This window comes from Corythoichthys intestinalis, chromosome 22, assembly GCF_030265065.1.
Source record: "Corythoichthys intestinalis isolate RoL2023-P3 chromosome 22, ASM3026506v1, whole genome shotgun sequence".
In the NCBI taxonomy this organism is placed as follows: Eukaryota; Metazoa; Chordata; class Actinopteri; order Syngnathiformes; family Syngnathidae; genus Corythoichthys; species Corythoichthys intestinalis.
In genome coordinates, this window is record NC_080416.1 from 23,092,412 (window position 1) to 23,109,285 (window position 16,874).

At 40.3% G+C, this 16,874-nt stretch overlaps 1 protein-coding gene across 3 annotated transcripts in view; it reads right to left on the reverse strand.

The window, feature by feature from the left end:
- The window catches only part of LOC130910285 (histone-lysine N-methyltransferase 2B-like), a 64,414-nt gene extending 48,061 nt beyond the window's left edge, over nucleotides 1–16,353 (reverse strand). For 2 of the 3 annotated variants that reach the window (XM_057827432.1, XM_057827431.1), the window contains exons 1-6: nucleotides 15,939–16,353; nucleotides 5,646–6,990; nucleotides 3,508–3,683; nucleotides 2,550–2,633; nucleotides 2,211–2,367; nucleotides 52–328 (exon numbers count right to left, since the gene is read on the reverse strand). In XM_057827432.1, coding sequence (XP_057683415.1) covers nucleotides 52–328; nucleotides 2,211–2,367; nucleotides 2,550–2,633; nucleotides 3,508–3,683; nucleotides 5,646–6,990; nucleotides 15,939–16,241 — 2,342 coding nt within the window. In that variant the 5' untranslated portion in view covers nucleotides 16,242–16,353. The remainder of the gene's footprint in view (nucleotides 1–51; nucleotides 329–2,210; nucleotides 2,368–2,549; nucleotides 2,634–3,507; nucleotides 3,684–5,645; nucleotides 6,991–15,938) is intronic. The other variant, XM_057827433.1, reaches the window with a different exon arrangement.
- Between the last annotated feature and the right edge of the window lie 521 nt (nucleotides 16,354–16,874).

The following is a 16,874-nucleotide window of genomic DNA, read 5'->3' on the forward strand; positions in this document are numbered from 1 at the left end:
ACTCAAAAGTTATTTGGATAACCTTTGATATGCACAAACTCTTTTCCTTACATGCAACACTGTCGCTTCGTGTTGGGCCCGCCATACTTGGGCTTGTCGAGACAGTTCTCGCAAGTGGCGCAGTCCCTGTCCACCAGGCACCCTTTGCACAAACCACAACGTCGCGAACGGATGCCGCCGGGCGCGTAGCGGCTCAAGACTTTGCGCTTTTTGAACTTGCGGCCACGCCGCCGGCCCCGTCGCCGCCACTGCTGGAGAGATTCCTGTGGGGCGAGCCACTGAGTGCTGCCTTCAACAGAGATTTCGTCGTCATCGTCATCGGCTACATCTGCGGGCAGGAGAGCATGAGGATGGATGGGCGCTACAAAGTACAGTTTAACATATTTGAAGGCATTGTGAAGTACATATTAGTCGTGTTTTATTTAACAGAAATGGAGAGACCACATTTTACAAATATCTGTTAAAATAACAAGAGGACAATGTTATAGGGTGGAGTTTATACGTCCAAGCGGAAGGCAGAGGTACAGCCACTGAACAGAGACAGAGCCCTGCCGTAAATACAGAAAATCTGCGACTAAATGCTTCTAAAAACCAAAAAAAAGTTGAGACATGTCTATAAATGCCTTATGACACCAACAAAACGTCAACTAAAGCCATGGCCATCTAAATTAAGCTCCTCTTTACACATCTACATAGTTTCTTGGCAACAATGTGGCTTCAAAAAAGTATTTTATAGACAGGATTTTTACCATGATAGTGAAAAAAGTAGATGGAATTTTCCATAAATACCGTATTGGCCCGAATATAAGACGGCCCTCATTATAAGACGACCCAGTCTTTTTCAAGACTCAAGTTTGAAAAAAGACTTTTTGAACACCAAATTAATTTTTACACAGAAAATAATTACAGTACATCTGAAACAAATTATAACAATATATTTGAAAGAAAAAGCATGTTATTTTGCCACACTGAAATCTTAATATCTGAACATTTAAATATGTAAACTAAAGTGCAATCACGTTCGTAAATGAATGGCTTCTGGTTTTTGAAATGTAAATAAACCAATCTATTGTGATAAAGCAACAAAATTGCTATAACTGCATTAATTAGTCTTGAAACCAATCTGAATAAGGAAAAACATTGTGATAAAAATAATGCAAACTGGTTAAACTAGTAGCTGAGATCTGTCATGACAGAACATCGCCTCAATGATATTTGGCGCCATCTAGCGTCGTGAATGAGGAGAGTAGCAGAGATTTGTCATAACAGAACATCACTTCAATGATATCTGGCGTCATTTAACGTCGTGAATGGGTATAATGTCGAGACCGCGAATATAAGACGACCCCCTCTTTTTCAGTCTTATTTCAATGCAAAAAACACTGTCTCATATTCGGGCCAATACGGTAATAGGAAGGATAGGTTTCATTACAAACTCCTAGGTGAATATGGTAATATCCGCGAGAAGCAAATGGTCAAGATTTGGTAGGGCTAAACAACACTGATATACGACTGTGCTTCTATTACTCTAAAGAAACCGACTGAGATAATTTTGTGCAATCATTGTTCTTCTCACACGTCAACATTTTTGGGTGCTTTCATTTCTTAACGAGCACAACATAATTATACTCTCTTGAATCATTTATTCTGTGATGTACTCTATGTGTGTGCAAATTTTCTCTCTGTGTGGTGTTAAGATTGTGCCTACGTGTGCTTCAGGGCAGCGAGACTAATGGTCAAACAGCACTTTCTCACCTCATACAGAGTGATGGCCGATCGACCAGTGTTGGGTAAAGCTTTCCAACAGCGGTGGCTAATCTGTGTGTGACAAAAGATATTTTTGCTGGCAAATAATTAATTTACAACTACATTGAGCTTACAAATCACTGTTGTGTTGTCCTTTTGGAATTGGTGAATTGTATTTGGGGGGCGGTGGGGTTTTTATTTTGTGGTGAGGTGGATTTACGTTTTATTATTACTACAAGTGCACTGTGACGTATAAAAGTGGGGATATTTTTGCTTTCTCAACTGCCCTCTTTACTATTCATGTACTCGGTAGCTTGTTTGAGTGTTGGGAATAAACAAAAGGTTGTCTACATGGTTTCTTCATAGTAAGTAGGATGACTCAAGACTAAAAATGAGCAATGTGCGCTGGGAATGCACTTTTTTAGTTTAGCACGGTAGTCAGAGAAAATGTGAGCTGAGTGTACCTTCAATCACAGGGGAAAAGGTGATCCCCTCCCTTTCGTGCAGCGGCAGGGCACTGAGACGGGGAATGTCGTCGGGCACCATCGCCCGTGGCTGGCCGAGGGCGACTGCCGCCGCCCTGCACACGTGCTTGATCCTTGGACCCCCCAATGGCTGCTCCTGTCAACAAAAATAAAATGACTTTCTGTTATAACATTACATAAAATGATGAAATAATTTCCTGAATGTCATGCAGTGTTTGTGCTGAAGGAATTTTTTTTTTTTAATTCAACAGTATGTTGCAAAACCTCCTTTTTTTCGAGTTTGGTAAAAATGAATAAAGCAATAAAATGCTTGTTTACCTGAGAACGTCCAAGTTTGGGAGAGAGGTTGGTTCTCCTTTTCCTTCTTCCGCCCACTGCCACTTGAGACTCACTAGCGCTCATCTGTTCATGAAGAAAATAAAATAGTTAAAATTGATTTATGTACTATATGAATATTGGTTCTAAATGGCTAGGTCGACACCGCTGGTCATGCACAAATCTAATTTTTTTTTTGTTTTCCGACCGGAGTGAGGCATTAAGTTGACGGTCTGAGCGGGACAAGTCGCATAAAAGTGAATCATTTTAAATCCGATCTGGGTCACTTTCGTATGTGGTTTAAATCCAATCCGGGCTATCTTTTTCCAGATAGTGGCGGAGGTCTGAACTGTCAATCTCCCAAATCGGAATCCATGCAGGAATCACGTCAGACAAAGAGTGAGAGTGGCAGGCAGGACGGCAGCGACAGCTGTGCATTAGCGTTAGCGCCTAGCTTGAACTCAGCTTTTACGCAGGAGGCGGGCTTGACAACAGTTATAAAATAAATCATATGAGGAAAAGGATAAGCCTGATAATGCTCATTTTTCTTTCTGTGCGCCAAACAAGCAATATTTCAGTATTGCTTTCATAGCCGAGTCTGGGCAAACTGTCACGCACGCACAGTGCATGCATGTGTGCTATCAATCCATATAAACTTTGAATATAAGACTAAACAGGGATTATTAATGTCTGTTATTTGTGTCTTTTTTTTGGAAATCAAAATATGATCACCCTGGAATGACGTACAACCAGCATGTGTAGTCATTTGTTATGATGCTTTTGCGCATGCAGGTCAGTTTGCTAGGCACCTGTCGGATTAGTGCGCATACGTAATACTTGAACGGGCTCAATGGACAAAGGCTGTCTGAACGAGCATGCCAAAAAAATCAGGTATGACAAAAAATAGAAATTATGCATTAAGACCTGCAGTATGAACCTAGCCAATGAGTTCCATGCTCACCTGCGACAGCTTGAACTGCTTCTGCTGGTCAATCTTGATGAGCTGCACTTTGGCTTTCTTTAGCAGGTGCAGCATCCTCTTGTTGGCGCCACTCAGGCCCACCACACGGTGCCCGGGCACGCTCATCTCAGGTGCTAGCGCCGCCGCGGGGCGAGCTTCTCCGCTAACGACATCATCTGTGGAAACGGAAATTGACCATCTCATTAGCCACTCTGGCATCATCCAACCGTACAGGACACCAAATAATGATCTGACGTTTATAACGTTGTAATTCCCTACTTAGGAAGTACCTTAATACCAGACTTCATATTCAACACGTCACCAAAGAAAAAGTTATTCATTTTAGAACAGCAATGAAGAGCAGAACTCAGCATCAGTTCAGAGAACTGTCCATATGTGTGTTGGACCAAACATGTAGGTTTACTCAGAGTTTGCTACTTCTATATACGACTACGTTATATAGGCCTAAAACAATACATGTGCCACCTATCAATAGGTAGCATTACAAGCCTGTCACTTCATTTATTAAATTATTTTACACTATGCTGGTAGGGGATACATCTTTCGATGGGACAGTAAGAGGAAAGTCAGGATAGATTTGGGGAGGAGTGTGACAAAATATCGAAATGGTGATATATCGTGATACTTTGTATCCCAAAAGGTTATCAATATGCTCCTGTCAAGAATCGAGATATCGTTTTAAAAAGCTGTCAATGACTAAAAGAAAAATGAACAATTTGCTACCAAAATCTTCCACCATAATAGTGTCAAGGTTAACTCTTAGGCTGCATTGACGGCGCACTATGCCCAATCCATTTAGACTGGAAACATTCGTTCATTCGAAACCAGAGCATTCACAGTCATTCTGTCTGATTTTCAGGGCATTTACAGGTCACTCACTGTTCATTTTGGGGCATTTACAGGTCATTTTCTGTTGAGTTTGAGTCACTACCTATTCATTTGGGTGATTCCCAGGTCACTTTCTGTTCTGTAACTCACAATAAACACGAAGAGACCTAAAAGCCTTAAATTTTCTCAGAAGCCGACAGTGCGCCTTATATATGAATCAATATTGAGCCACAACAGTTGTTTTTTTTTTGTTTTTTTATTTGATATTGCATTTCTATTTCAAAGAACGAACTGTTCACAATAGCCTGGTTTGGTTCCATTTTTCAGGACACCTTGTACGTCATGTCCAAACTGTTGTTTTCTTTACTGACAAATTATAAATCAACATTTGGGGAACAAAAACACAAAAAATTGCCCCTAAATTTTAAGTAATTTTATATTTGATAATTGAACATAAGCAGCAGGTATAGTCATTGGCGTTTTTGGCCTTTATACATGCCCTGGTCAAATGCAGTGCATACAATGCAAAACAGTGGAAAAATTATAACCCATCTAACACAAAAAGGGTGACAGTGAAAAAGAAAAAAGTTCCCCTCCACTATGTGATATAAATGTTGCACTACATTTTTTAACCTTGCTGTTGTGTTGCCGTTTTGTTGACATTCCCTTTGGCGCAGCACCGTCTAATGCATGCATAAAATAACCCCAGGCTATACTGTAGCGATTATTCTATGCACCTTATAATGCGGTGCGCCTTACATATGGAAAAAAATTTAAAATTAGTCATTTATTGAAGGTGCGCCTTATAATCCGGTGCGCCTTACAGTGCGGAAAATACGCTAACTGAAAATCAACAGGAAAATGACCTTAAATGGCCCACAATTACCTCATTGGCTGCCACTACCGGCCATAGACGTTCAATCCATTTGAAGTGGGAGGGTGGCAGCGAATGAATGTTCATTCGCTGCCACCCTCCCAGTTCAAATGGATTGGACGTCTACAAGTGACAAACTCATTCTAATTCACAGCACAAGCTTGTTTTTCTGATTTAGTTGTTTGTAAAATATCCTAGAATGATTTCCTGACCAATGTATCGATGTTCGTTGGATCGCCATATCGTCACATCGTTATCGTGAGCTTTGTATCGCAAATCGTATCGTAAGGTACCAAAAGGTTCCCTCTCCTAGATTTAGGTATGACTTAGGGCTGGGAAATCTGGACCAAGAAAAAAATTGAATGTATTGGTAATATATGTAATGGTTTATAAGACAAAACCAAGCCTTGCTTACTATTCTTGTCGGTGTCTTCCGTCTGCGAGGCTGGCTTGGTTTCATTGTTGTTGACCACGGCAAGCTTCCTCACCACTCCCGGTGAGTCCATCTCCTCTACAGTAAGTTTGGTCTTGCGTCGTCTCCTCTTCTTCTTGACAGGCACACTCAAATCCTCCACACGTGTGCTTTCCTGTTCATCTGCCCGCACGGCAAACTGGCCTCTCCTCTTCTCCGCCAACTTCAAAGTGAGCCTTTTGAGTTTCTTGTAGAAGTCCAAGTGACTAGTGGCGTGAACGGGTCTCACAGACAACTTTGGTGGACACGGTGGTTTGTCAGGTACTGTGCCCCCGTCAATCTTGGTATCGGAAACGGACTCTTGAGAGGACGTGCTGGTTTTCTCCTCATCCTTAGTTTGTGGCTTGAGCCAGGAGGACAAGTGACCTTTCGGGAAGGGCACAATGGCCTCATCCAAAAACCTCTTTGGCGTCTTGATGACGCGGGACGAACGTGCAGTAGTAACAGTTGCGTAATTGTGCTGCTCCACATGAACGCCGGGCTCTAGTTCGGATGGAGCGGTAGGAGTGGGATCAGGGACGTAGGCGTAAAAGACGTGCTTGATACGTTTCTTTTTGGGGCTGGCGGAAGGGGTAGACGGCGGGGCATTTTTGACCGGCTTCCTCCTTGCACCGTATAAGGACTTGCGGGAGTGTCGTTTATGGACACGGTGCTCCGATAACACCGGCGGTGGAGGTGGCATCCCTTCCAGAGGCATGGCGGCCTCCGGCCCGCTCTGGGTGCCGGCCTCGGCCCCAATTTCTGGGGAGGCGGCCACATCCTTCGCCATTTTTTTCCTTTGGCGACGGTGCGGGGACGCCGTTGACAGCCTGGCGCGCTTAGCGGGTGAGGCGTCATCAGACACCTTTAGCTTGACTGTATTATCGGCTATTTGGGCTTCCTCAATTTTCCCTGGTTCCAAGTCAGCAATCTTGACCTTCCTCTCTTGCACTTTAAGCGTCACCTTTTGCTCCTCTTTGACCTTCATGCCTACCACATCTTTACTAATGCTCCGTGATACAATCTTCCCAATAAGCCCTTCTTCATCTTTGGAGCTGCGCGGTACAATTTTCCCAATCACGCCTTCTTCTTTGGAGCTCTTCGGTACAATCTTCCCAACCAGGCCTTCTTTTTCTACTTCTTTGGCACTCTGTGATATAATTTTCCCAATTACTGTTGATTTGGAGGTCTTGGGTATTATTTTACCAACAAGAGGTTTGGTTGAAAGAGGTGGCTCCACAGCTTTACGTGGCTTTGCTTTGTTAGTTGAAAGAGCAGCGGTTGTGCCAAAACCACCAAAGTCTTCCTCCTAATGGAGAAAAATAAAAGACATGGCATTCAAACTCAATATTTAACCGAAAGCCTAATCTTGGATGCATTTAACACTCTAGAGCGAACACACCAAAACTGATCATTTACATCGGGATACCATTTCGGTTAAATACAACACTAGAAACTATTTTTGGGGAAAACATTTTTAGGAACTAATCTGAAGAACCATTTTGTTTGAGTTTAACAGGGTCCCCCCCAGGATTGATAAATCTAAATTCAAGACTTTTAAGACCTTTTTTAATGCCATTTCAACTGAAAATTAATACTTTTCTCGCACCCATTATTTAGATAATATTGAATTATATTAAAAAAATAAAGCACTGAACATCAAATTTAACCTCAATTACAAAGTGTGTTTGACAAAAGAATGCACGTTTATTGAAGATACAATTAAAACACATTTAAATATAAGGTCTTTCAGAATTTTTTTCCCCCAGGATAAAATGGATTTTACACTATTATTGTAAAGCAACTTCAGAAATTACATTTGCAATACAACAGGTTTCCCTTTTAAGAGGACCTAGTCAAGGTGGTAGGTAGGTGATTGTCAAGTTGGCCACCTTAACTGTAAAGTGCTTGCAATTGGCAGTGAAAGTTTAAAAAACGGCCACTAAATGGCAGTAGTTTACAATTAATTACCACAAAATAAAAAAGCTACACATGACCATTTCCCTTGGTAATTGTTTTTTTCTAATCACATTACAAGAAGTATAAAAAACACACGTTAATCCTTTTGTTAGCTATTGAAGACATTTCTTTTAATCAGAAAGAGAAAATCCATACTCTTATTTAATCAAGAAAAACATTTAAATATACCAGGAGGTGTTTTACTATCACCTACATTATAATTTGCCTATCACCATGCCATGTTATTCAGATCAACGTTAGTACGTTACCCCGCACTCGTTCCAATAATAGACAGTGTCAACCGTGTTGTGTATCAGAGTGATGTGAATCTACGACTCCGGTTTATCCATGCTGAGGCTAGCGCACCTGCCAATACCCCATTGAACATGGCTAACTCTTGAGTTAAAACTGCGAAATTCACGTTCATTCGAAAGGCAAACCGTGCAGAAATACATTATTGCATCTAACACATTTTAATTGGAGAAATTGGCAACTTACTTTGAAATGTTAAGCAGGTCCACTGCCTTCGCATGACTCATAAACTGCGACCCAAAGTATCTGGATGCGACTTGGTCGCCGGTCCAATACCTCAAATGCTGGTCCAACTGTTTGGACTTGGTTATCTTGTTGAGGCTTTCGTCGAACATAACAACTAAGGCATCTGAGCAGTTCCTTGCATTAGCACACAGTACTGTGGAATTGCCTGCTGTTGATGCTAATGATGCTAACGGTGCGAACACATGAGGTGCAGCGCATCGTAAAAATTCTACGCGTCATCTTGGATTTAAAAAAAATAAAATAAAATAAAAAAATAAAAAATAAAAAAAAAACTTCGTCACGGGTATAATTTAGGGTGCACTGAGATGTTCTTGAAAATTAAAACCACTGTGAAATAATTCCAGACTTACGACAGCTAATTTAATGCTTTTAATACCTTTAATATTGGAAAACTAAATTCAATGCTTTTTTAATACTTTTAATAACCCGCGGGAACCCTGGTTTAAAAATGAAAACAAATTTACAACCCAAAGAAGGGAACCAACGTTTGTTAACTGACGTAAACCCACTTAACCGTTACGTGAAACTGTTTTTACCTGTTAAGAAAAAGGCGATGTCTACTTGATGGGGTTTTAGTTTGAATGAAATAACACACCAAAATGGTATTTTAGGAAATATGGCATTTAGTAATCCATGACTGACCATCATCCGTTTTTTAAAAATGTAGAACTGGGTCATTTTTTCATCTTCCACAGATTTAATAATCCTATTTTGCTGGATTAGCGTTTGCATTCCAAGTAATAATTCCACCAGGATGAAAAATTACATTTGACCATCTTTCCTTTGTTTATATTCAGACACTTTGCAGTTAACCGGTGAAACAAATAAGACAACCACTGTGATGTCAGTCTGCATGATATCAAGGCTTTAACGCATCAGACCATAACACTCTCATCTTGTCATTTCTTTGCGAAGTGATTTCTTGCGAAAAAGAGGCAAGAAACTCTTCAAACAAGTTGAACGTATGTGTGAATGGTGTGGAAGCACTATTAAAATAATGTACAGCACTTAGTACTGAAGTGCAAGTAAACATACAATAGCAATACGTTGCATCTGCATTATCCTGCCCCCTGGTGGCCAGGTCACGCACTCCAGAAGACATATCAATGGGGATTGAAACATAAAATCATAAAGATGGGCTTTCACTGGTTTAAGAAAGGCATCTAGAAACCTAATCCTGATATAAACCGCATATTTGGAACCCTAACCCTTGCTTAAAACCTTAATATGAAATAAAAAGTCTTGTTTTGAAATCCTCAAAACTAAAAATGTATAACCTTTCATTCAAAATCAGGACATCATTTTAAATTGACAGTGCTGAAACGGGTTACCGCATAGACATCCAGAGATCTAAAAGTAATAAATTAATAATTAGACTAGTTAAAAAAAAAATTGGATGAACAGATTTTTTTTTTTAAATGGACCAGAGTTGCCAGAATAATAGAAAAGTAAAATGTAAGAATGTACAGTTGCCCTAAAAACGTCGGCACCATAATAATTAATATATCTAACCTTATTTCACAACAATTGAGAAGTGGGGCTTGGCGATCCGCCGATCTTGTCTATGAATGTTCCTGAGGCATTTGTGTGTGAATATTCATTGTTTGAATGTGGCACGATCCATATTTTCGTTTTCCACTGAATTAGCAGTAAGATAGCAAGCGCTTGAAAAATGAAACAATTTTCTTTATCTTTGCTTCGTGTTACTGTTTACCTCAACTGAAGTGTAATAAACTGCTTGAAAAACAACATTGGACTCGACGGACAGTTCAAAATTTTCTAACCTACTCAGCTTCTATCCAGACAATATTACAATATTACATTTGATTAAAAATATTGACGGCTGATCACTGAGATCAACCTACATGTTTTTTCAATCGACAATCATGATGTCAAAATCACCTAGTACTAATTTGAAGCTTAATCATTTAAATCCGCTTCATCAACACTGCCCTACTTCCAGCGCACTCGACTCTTCTGCGGCATTTACCGTAGAGTACCATACATTGCGCGTCGGTCTTAATAATGACGCAACACAACAAATCGAGTTTTGTCAGGGGAGAGAACGCTTTCTCCCTTTGTTTTTAGAAGAAAAAGGCTCTCACTCCTGAAGTCTTTTAAGAGTTTACTTGTGATCACAAGGAGAACGTTAATCACACACGTTGTACAATGATGCTCTGATATGTGCCTGTTACCGGTTTTAGGGTATACTGTAGTGTGAAAATGTCATGGTTTCAAAACCACTATAAATTTTCCATCAAACTGTACCTAAGGTGTTAGGTGTTTACGTCCCAAACGTAGAAATCCCTCGCTTACAGCAGAAGGGTTTACTTCTCCCCCTCAGGTTGTTGCTCAGTGAGTCACCTGTTCAGTGAGTCAGCTGTGCTACACGATGGCTGGAGGAGGTGAAACACCTCAACTTTTCCCCCAACGAAGAAAACAAAGTTATTTGTATGGGAATGCTTTAGAAAGTTACAGACGGCCGCAGCTGAGAGGAAAAGGGCCAACAGCCAGAGGAGGCAATACCTCCAATATGATTTTCCATTTACATGACTATCTGTCACTTCATAAAAAATTAACTTATTTGCTCCCAAAAACTCATAAATACGTTCTATTTTTTAAAGTGTCCCAAAGAAGATATTATACGTCTTTTAGGTTTGTTTGTTTTTTTCACAAGAGACATCTCTGGGTTGTGATTCAACTTAGCTCCAAAGCACAACGCTGAAAATCCATTTTAAAGCAATAAAACTGGCCAATGGAGGGCAGTAGCGCATTTGGTAAGAGCTGCAACCCGATTCAATGGAACAAACGGCCGGGGCGCCGGCGGAAGACGACCGAATGGACATCCAGGAAGCAAGGCAGTGGACGACCGAGCAGGACGACTGGGACCACCAGTGCAGCGGACGATGCCACGGAGTCCGTGCTGCTCGCTGAGCAGAGACAGCGGCGATGAAGGAAAAGTTTACCCCCGCTGTCGCGGCCACAACAGCATCATCTCTCAGTTATGTGTAAATAGTTACTTTGTTATCAAAAGCTCTATTTGTGTTGTTATGTTATTTTGTGAAATGAAAACATTAGTTACATCCCAAACATCTGAATAAAGAAAAAATAGCTGTGTTAAAGTCAAAGTTATGTTTGAAATGTATGCTTCCACAAAAAGCTCAATTTCTCTGTTTTTTCATCAGAAATTGGAAAATTGCTCAAACTAAGCTATTTTCTAATGCTGATTTTTAAAGAACGGAAAAAGATATGAACTATCTTTTTTTTTTTTCCTGCTGAAAGAAGAGAGTCTTATATTTCTTTTGGTGGGTTCCTTGTTTATATAGCAAAGGAATAGAATTTTCTGTGGGCCTTGCAAAATCAGTCAAAATCCAGTAAAATGCCCAGGAGCGAAGGGGGTTGCATCAGTGAAAGTGACTGAGTTAAAGGTTATTAAACGCTATTATGAGTGTTTCCCACCTGATACCAGAGTTAACTCCAGTATGTTTAGTGTGTCTAATGGTGGTGAAGCTAATGGTGGTGAAGCAAATACTGAAATTAGACAATTATTCAATTATTTTTCTTCTAATGATAATAATGTTGAGCTGTGGCTGAGGCTTTGGGCTCACCTGAAGGGCTGCATTTATTTTATTTTTATTCAGAATTATACTTATGTTCGAATTTGCTAATACGTTGTTTTGAAAAATAAAAATCTTGTTCATTGTAAAAAAAACAAAATAATTTTTCAACCCAGACATCCCAAAATAACACATTTTAGAGCTGTAATTGCAATACCGTAATAACTGTGAAGCCGTTACATATTTGCTTAATGTTATCATACCGTTAAAACCTTATAACGGCACATGCCTAGCTCTGAAGTTGACTTATAAATTAAGTAACACTTTTACAGTAAAGCTTAAGACATATATCAACATCTGAGAAGCATATGTAGGGAAAAAAAATTCCTTGACAAGTTTGCACCTGCGATGGACACCCTCCTTAATTCAAAAAACATCTTAGGTTTATTTATCTCCCATCTATAATTCTCTCCATTTAGTCTTGTAAATGAACAACACACTGATAATGTCAGGTTTTTTCAACCACTGTAGGCCACCATCCAAAATGGGGTCAATTGATTGGCAAGAGTAAAATGTTGAATGCTACTTTATTGATCCTCCATCAGGCACACATTTCACTGGCAAATGGCCTTATTATTCATTTTGTTGTTGGAAATGCTAATGTTGTGGCTAGCATTACAGATGTCTCGATCCGATATTTGGATCGGATCGGACGCCGATATGAGCAAAAAAATGCGCATCGGTATCGGATCGGAACACGGGGAAAATTCCGATCCAGACTTCCGATCCAGTTTTTTTTTTTTTTTTTTTTTTTTTTTTTTTTTTTTAAAAGTCTAGTCCGGTCCAGGTTTTCCAGCGCACCGATTTACATAATCCATTCCAGTTTTTGCTTCGGTTTCCCTAAAATCCGGTCTGCATTTTACGGCACACCTTCAACACACTACATTTACATTACCGTCTACCTATTTACCGAGAGACTTTATTGGTAAAAAATGTCAGCTGTGTGGGATCATTTCACCTTAAAGGACGACAAAGACGAAGAGGCAGAGAGCAACATATGCTACAATAAAATCAGGCGTAGTGGTAAAGCTGTAAGAAGTTTTAATGCAACCAACCTAATCAAGCATTTAGCGAAATACCACCACAAACAATATGAGGAGTATGTTAAGAAAACCGAAGACAAAAAGAAAGGTCCTACGCAACTAACACTGGCAGAAACTTTTGCTATGCGTGACAAACTGGCACTCGACAGTCCCAAAGCCCAGGGAATAACAAGAATCACTGCCGAAGAATTCATTCTGGATGACGAGCCATTATCTCACGTGAGTAAAGACGCACCATCCAACACGCGATTCGGCCGCTGAAGATTCGAGAACGATTCACAAACATCCAAATTCCGACTATTGAAATATGTCAAGTAAAGCGAAACTAATACACAGCGCGGTCTTCGGGACGCCATGAGAAACTGACCGCATTGCGTCCCGAAAGTAAACATAACTTGTCTTAGACCCGGGTAATGCCAATGCTCAGCTTTAGTTCAACTCACCCGGCTGGATAAAAAACACAAGAATACCTGACTTCTGCTGACAGCCGCAACAAACTACATCAACGTCGTTTTACTGGAGATAATAGATATCATGTGTACAGTATATAGAACCAGACGCTACACAACAGACATTGAAGTATTGAAAACCAAATGTGTTAGTAAACAGCCGCCATCTTAAAGCAGAAGACTTCCCTAGTAGGCTGTTGTCAACCTTCCAAGCGAATCTAATTAACTTTTTATCTAAAATACTCCTAAATTGGCAAAATCTTGACTTGAATCTATCTTCAAAACAGTTTTAAGACTTTCACATGTCGAAAGTAGACAGAAGGGAAATTATGGAAAAACGGGGGCAATTTTAACAACTTTAACAGTTGATTCGCAAAATTAAATGAATTGAATGTAGTGTAAAGCCGCTGATACAGAATGGGGACTTGAGTATTTTATTTCCTGTTTTAAAATGTTAACTTCATACTGAAATAGTCGTTTATTTAAACCTGAGAGGCTTTTTATACAATTTTTGTAACTAATGCACGAAACATTAAAAGCATCTAATAGCTTGGGGGATTTGTGGGATTTTCCACTGAGGTTGTTGGTGTGTTTTGCTTTTTTAAGACAGATTACAATATTATTTGCACGTTTTACTGACTGACTATGCCATTTTGTTTGTTATTTACAATGTTGTGTTTGTCACTGAATAAACAGGTCAGTTTCTTGTTACCAACCGTTGTGTGTTATTCAAACTCACCTAATTCAGCTGGCTAGTTGTTATCAAGAGTACTAAAACCTTTTTCAACATGAGTCTGACAACTAAGTAAGGAGGCTAAATAACTTTAACACATGCTCAGATAGGTCGGTATCGTATCGGCCAGTATCGGTATCGGATCGGAAGTGCAAAACAATATCGGTATCGGATTGGAAGTGCAAAAACTTGGATCGGGACATCCCTAGCTAGCATGCTATACATACAGTTCTTTGAGTGTGTAAATTAAATACCAAGACACACCATGTGCGGTTTAAAGGGATCCACGGATTGAAAGACTTGTATTTCTTAAAAGATAAACGTTATTATGAGTTAAAATAATTTGATATTTGAACCCTTCTTGATGTTTTTGTTTCTATACAATTTGTAAAATTAGTTTAACTAGTACAGTGACGTCACATGGCTACACTGCCGGGCTTCCAGGGTATGACTGTAGCGACATAAACAGTCATCTGTTCAAGCCTTTTAATTAGAACCTGAGAGGAACATTATTGAGCATGACACCACTGTCGATATTTCACAAAACGAGCAACAAAAGCAAAACCAACAGGAAAGACGAGATGAGACGAGAGTATGACAAAACCGGTGTTCTGCCAAAATGTGCTACACTGGCGAAACGTCTACAAGAGGCAAATTTGACACCGAAAGTACTACCGTGCGCTTTCAGCTTGTTTAGTTTAGATGCATACAGACATACCATTTTAAAGACGCCTTGGGAAAATACTTAAACGTAGTAATATCAAATAAGGGTGATTTAAATATGCTGCGTGACTAATGTGGTCAACAGATCAACAATCTGCTTTGAAGCTACCACAAGAAAACACAATGCTTCAAAGAATGAGAGGGAAACACATGCAAAAAGTATTTTGAGGCAATGAAAAGATAATAAAAGACTCAATACTGTAGTACAACAGTACTCGCCACTTTTAACCGATAAACGGATGTGTTGGATGTTGCAGTAACCCGGTAGTATTTTCGGATTCGTCGAGTGACAGTGACAATCTCCGACATGACCCCGAGCATCCATTGCAGGTATAAAAATATGGCGCCCTCCGTAGGTCAAAGCATGTACTAAATACTCCAGCTTTTTTAAATCAATGGCAATATTTTATGTGTTTCAAATAACATATCTTGGTAAAAGAGAACATTTGTGGCTTATTAGAGCCTACAAATCTTTAAATCCGAGGTTCCCTTTAAGAATTTTTATATGAATTTACTTATGTCTTTGATACCCAAGCAACTAAAAAGATTGTGCTAGGAGGCCAAAACTGGCACATAATTGTACCTTAACTAATTGGCTGCAGGGATCTCAGTCCAAATGTGTTTGATGTCAATTGCTGTTGATAGCAGCGAATGAGTCAAGATGGTTATGAAAGATAACAGCTTAACTGTACACTCGTCCATGTTTGGACAATCAGCTGACGGTTTCAACGTGGGCATTGTGATAATCAACTTGACATTGTGACGTTAACCCCACGATCTGACAAAAATTAATACAAAAAAAAAACTAATAGACGAGTTCTAGAGGTTAGCGTCTTTTATTTTGGCACAAGGGCGAGAGGAAGTTTACTACATAGCGCCTGTTTCCATAAACTACCGTCGCTAAGATGCTAAAGTTTCCGCCTAGTGGGGGTGGACGGGATTGATATTCGTTCAAAACGTGCCTATTTTCATTATAAATGGTCATTTAATCCCAGTACATGCACCAAGGCAAAATGCTCGTGTTTGTAGCCGAAGCTAAAGCTACTTTGCTGCTAATAATACATGCAGGGGCTTCCACATCCTTTGTAATTCCTCAACAACAAGTGCACCCTAGCGCCATTTCTTGCGCGTTTAAAGCCATTTTGTTGACGAAGCGTTTCAAGTCGCAGGCTTACCTCATCGCTCGAGTCGAAGCCCACTTCCCTCCGCCGCCTATGCTTCTCGGTCCACCCGAGCAGCAGCATCAAGGCCGGGTCGTCGCTCAACGCGAGGTCGATGTTTACGGGCCTCGGCCCTCCGTCGGACCACTCTCCGTCGTCTGAGCTCAGCCTTCCGCGTTTGCTTCGCTTGCCCGGTCGCAGCCGGCCAACGCGACTCGTACACGGCCGGCCGGGGAAGCGAGCTCGGGCGACCGTCTGCCCGCTCGACGCCACCGCGACGTTGGCGGACGACGACAATCCTCCTCCAGACGCCGCCATTATTGACTACGACGACACCGAGGGGAAGAGGAGCGCGCTCGCCGACGACACGAACGAGCAAGATGGAACTGGACTGCTCACGGCCAGAAGGCGCCAGATAGGAAGGGCGGACAAGTGCATCATGGGAAAAAAGACACTTCTCGCCGCGCTGTTTGTTTTCTTTGCGTATTTATCACGATTTTGTGTAACGCTTAAAAATTGACAAAAAAATAAATATAATGAACTATGAGTCATTTTAACTTGCCATGTTAGTTACATAAAAAGGAGAACAGCCACTATTTCACATTCCAACAAATTATTAAATTTGTATCCGTTTGTTTATATTTCTGAGTTTTTGCTACTTTTTAAACTCCATACCAACACTTAAACCGAAACGTGACGAAACTCGTTACCTTTTATGTTAGCAAATTACATTTTATTTTTCATCTCATTTGTATCAATTTGACACAAGTAAATCTTTTACAAGCTTTTTTTTTTTTTTTTAAGATTAAATCATATTAAAGTGATCCCTCGTTTTTCGCAATTAATGGGGACCAGAACCCGCCGCGATAAGTGAAAACCCGCGAAGTAGCGCCCCCCACCCCAATATTTTCTGTTTAATGTTTTTATTCAGATTTAGCATTGGAATGATAC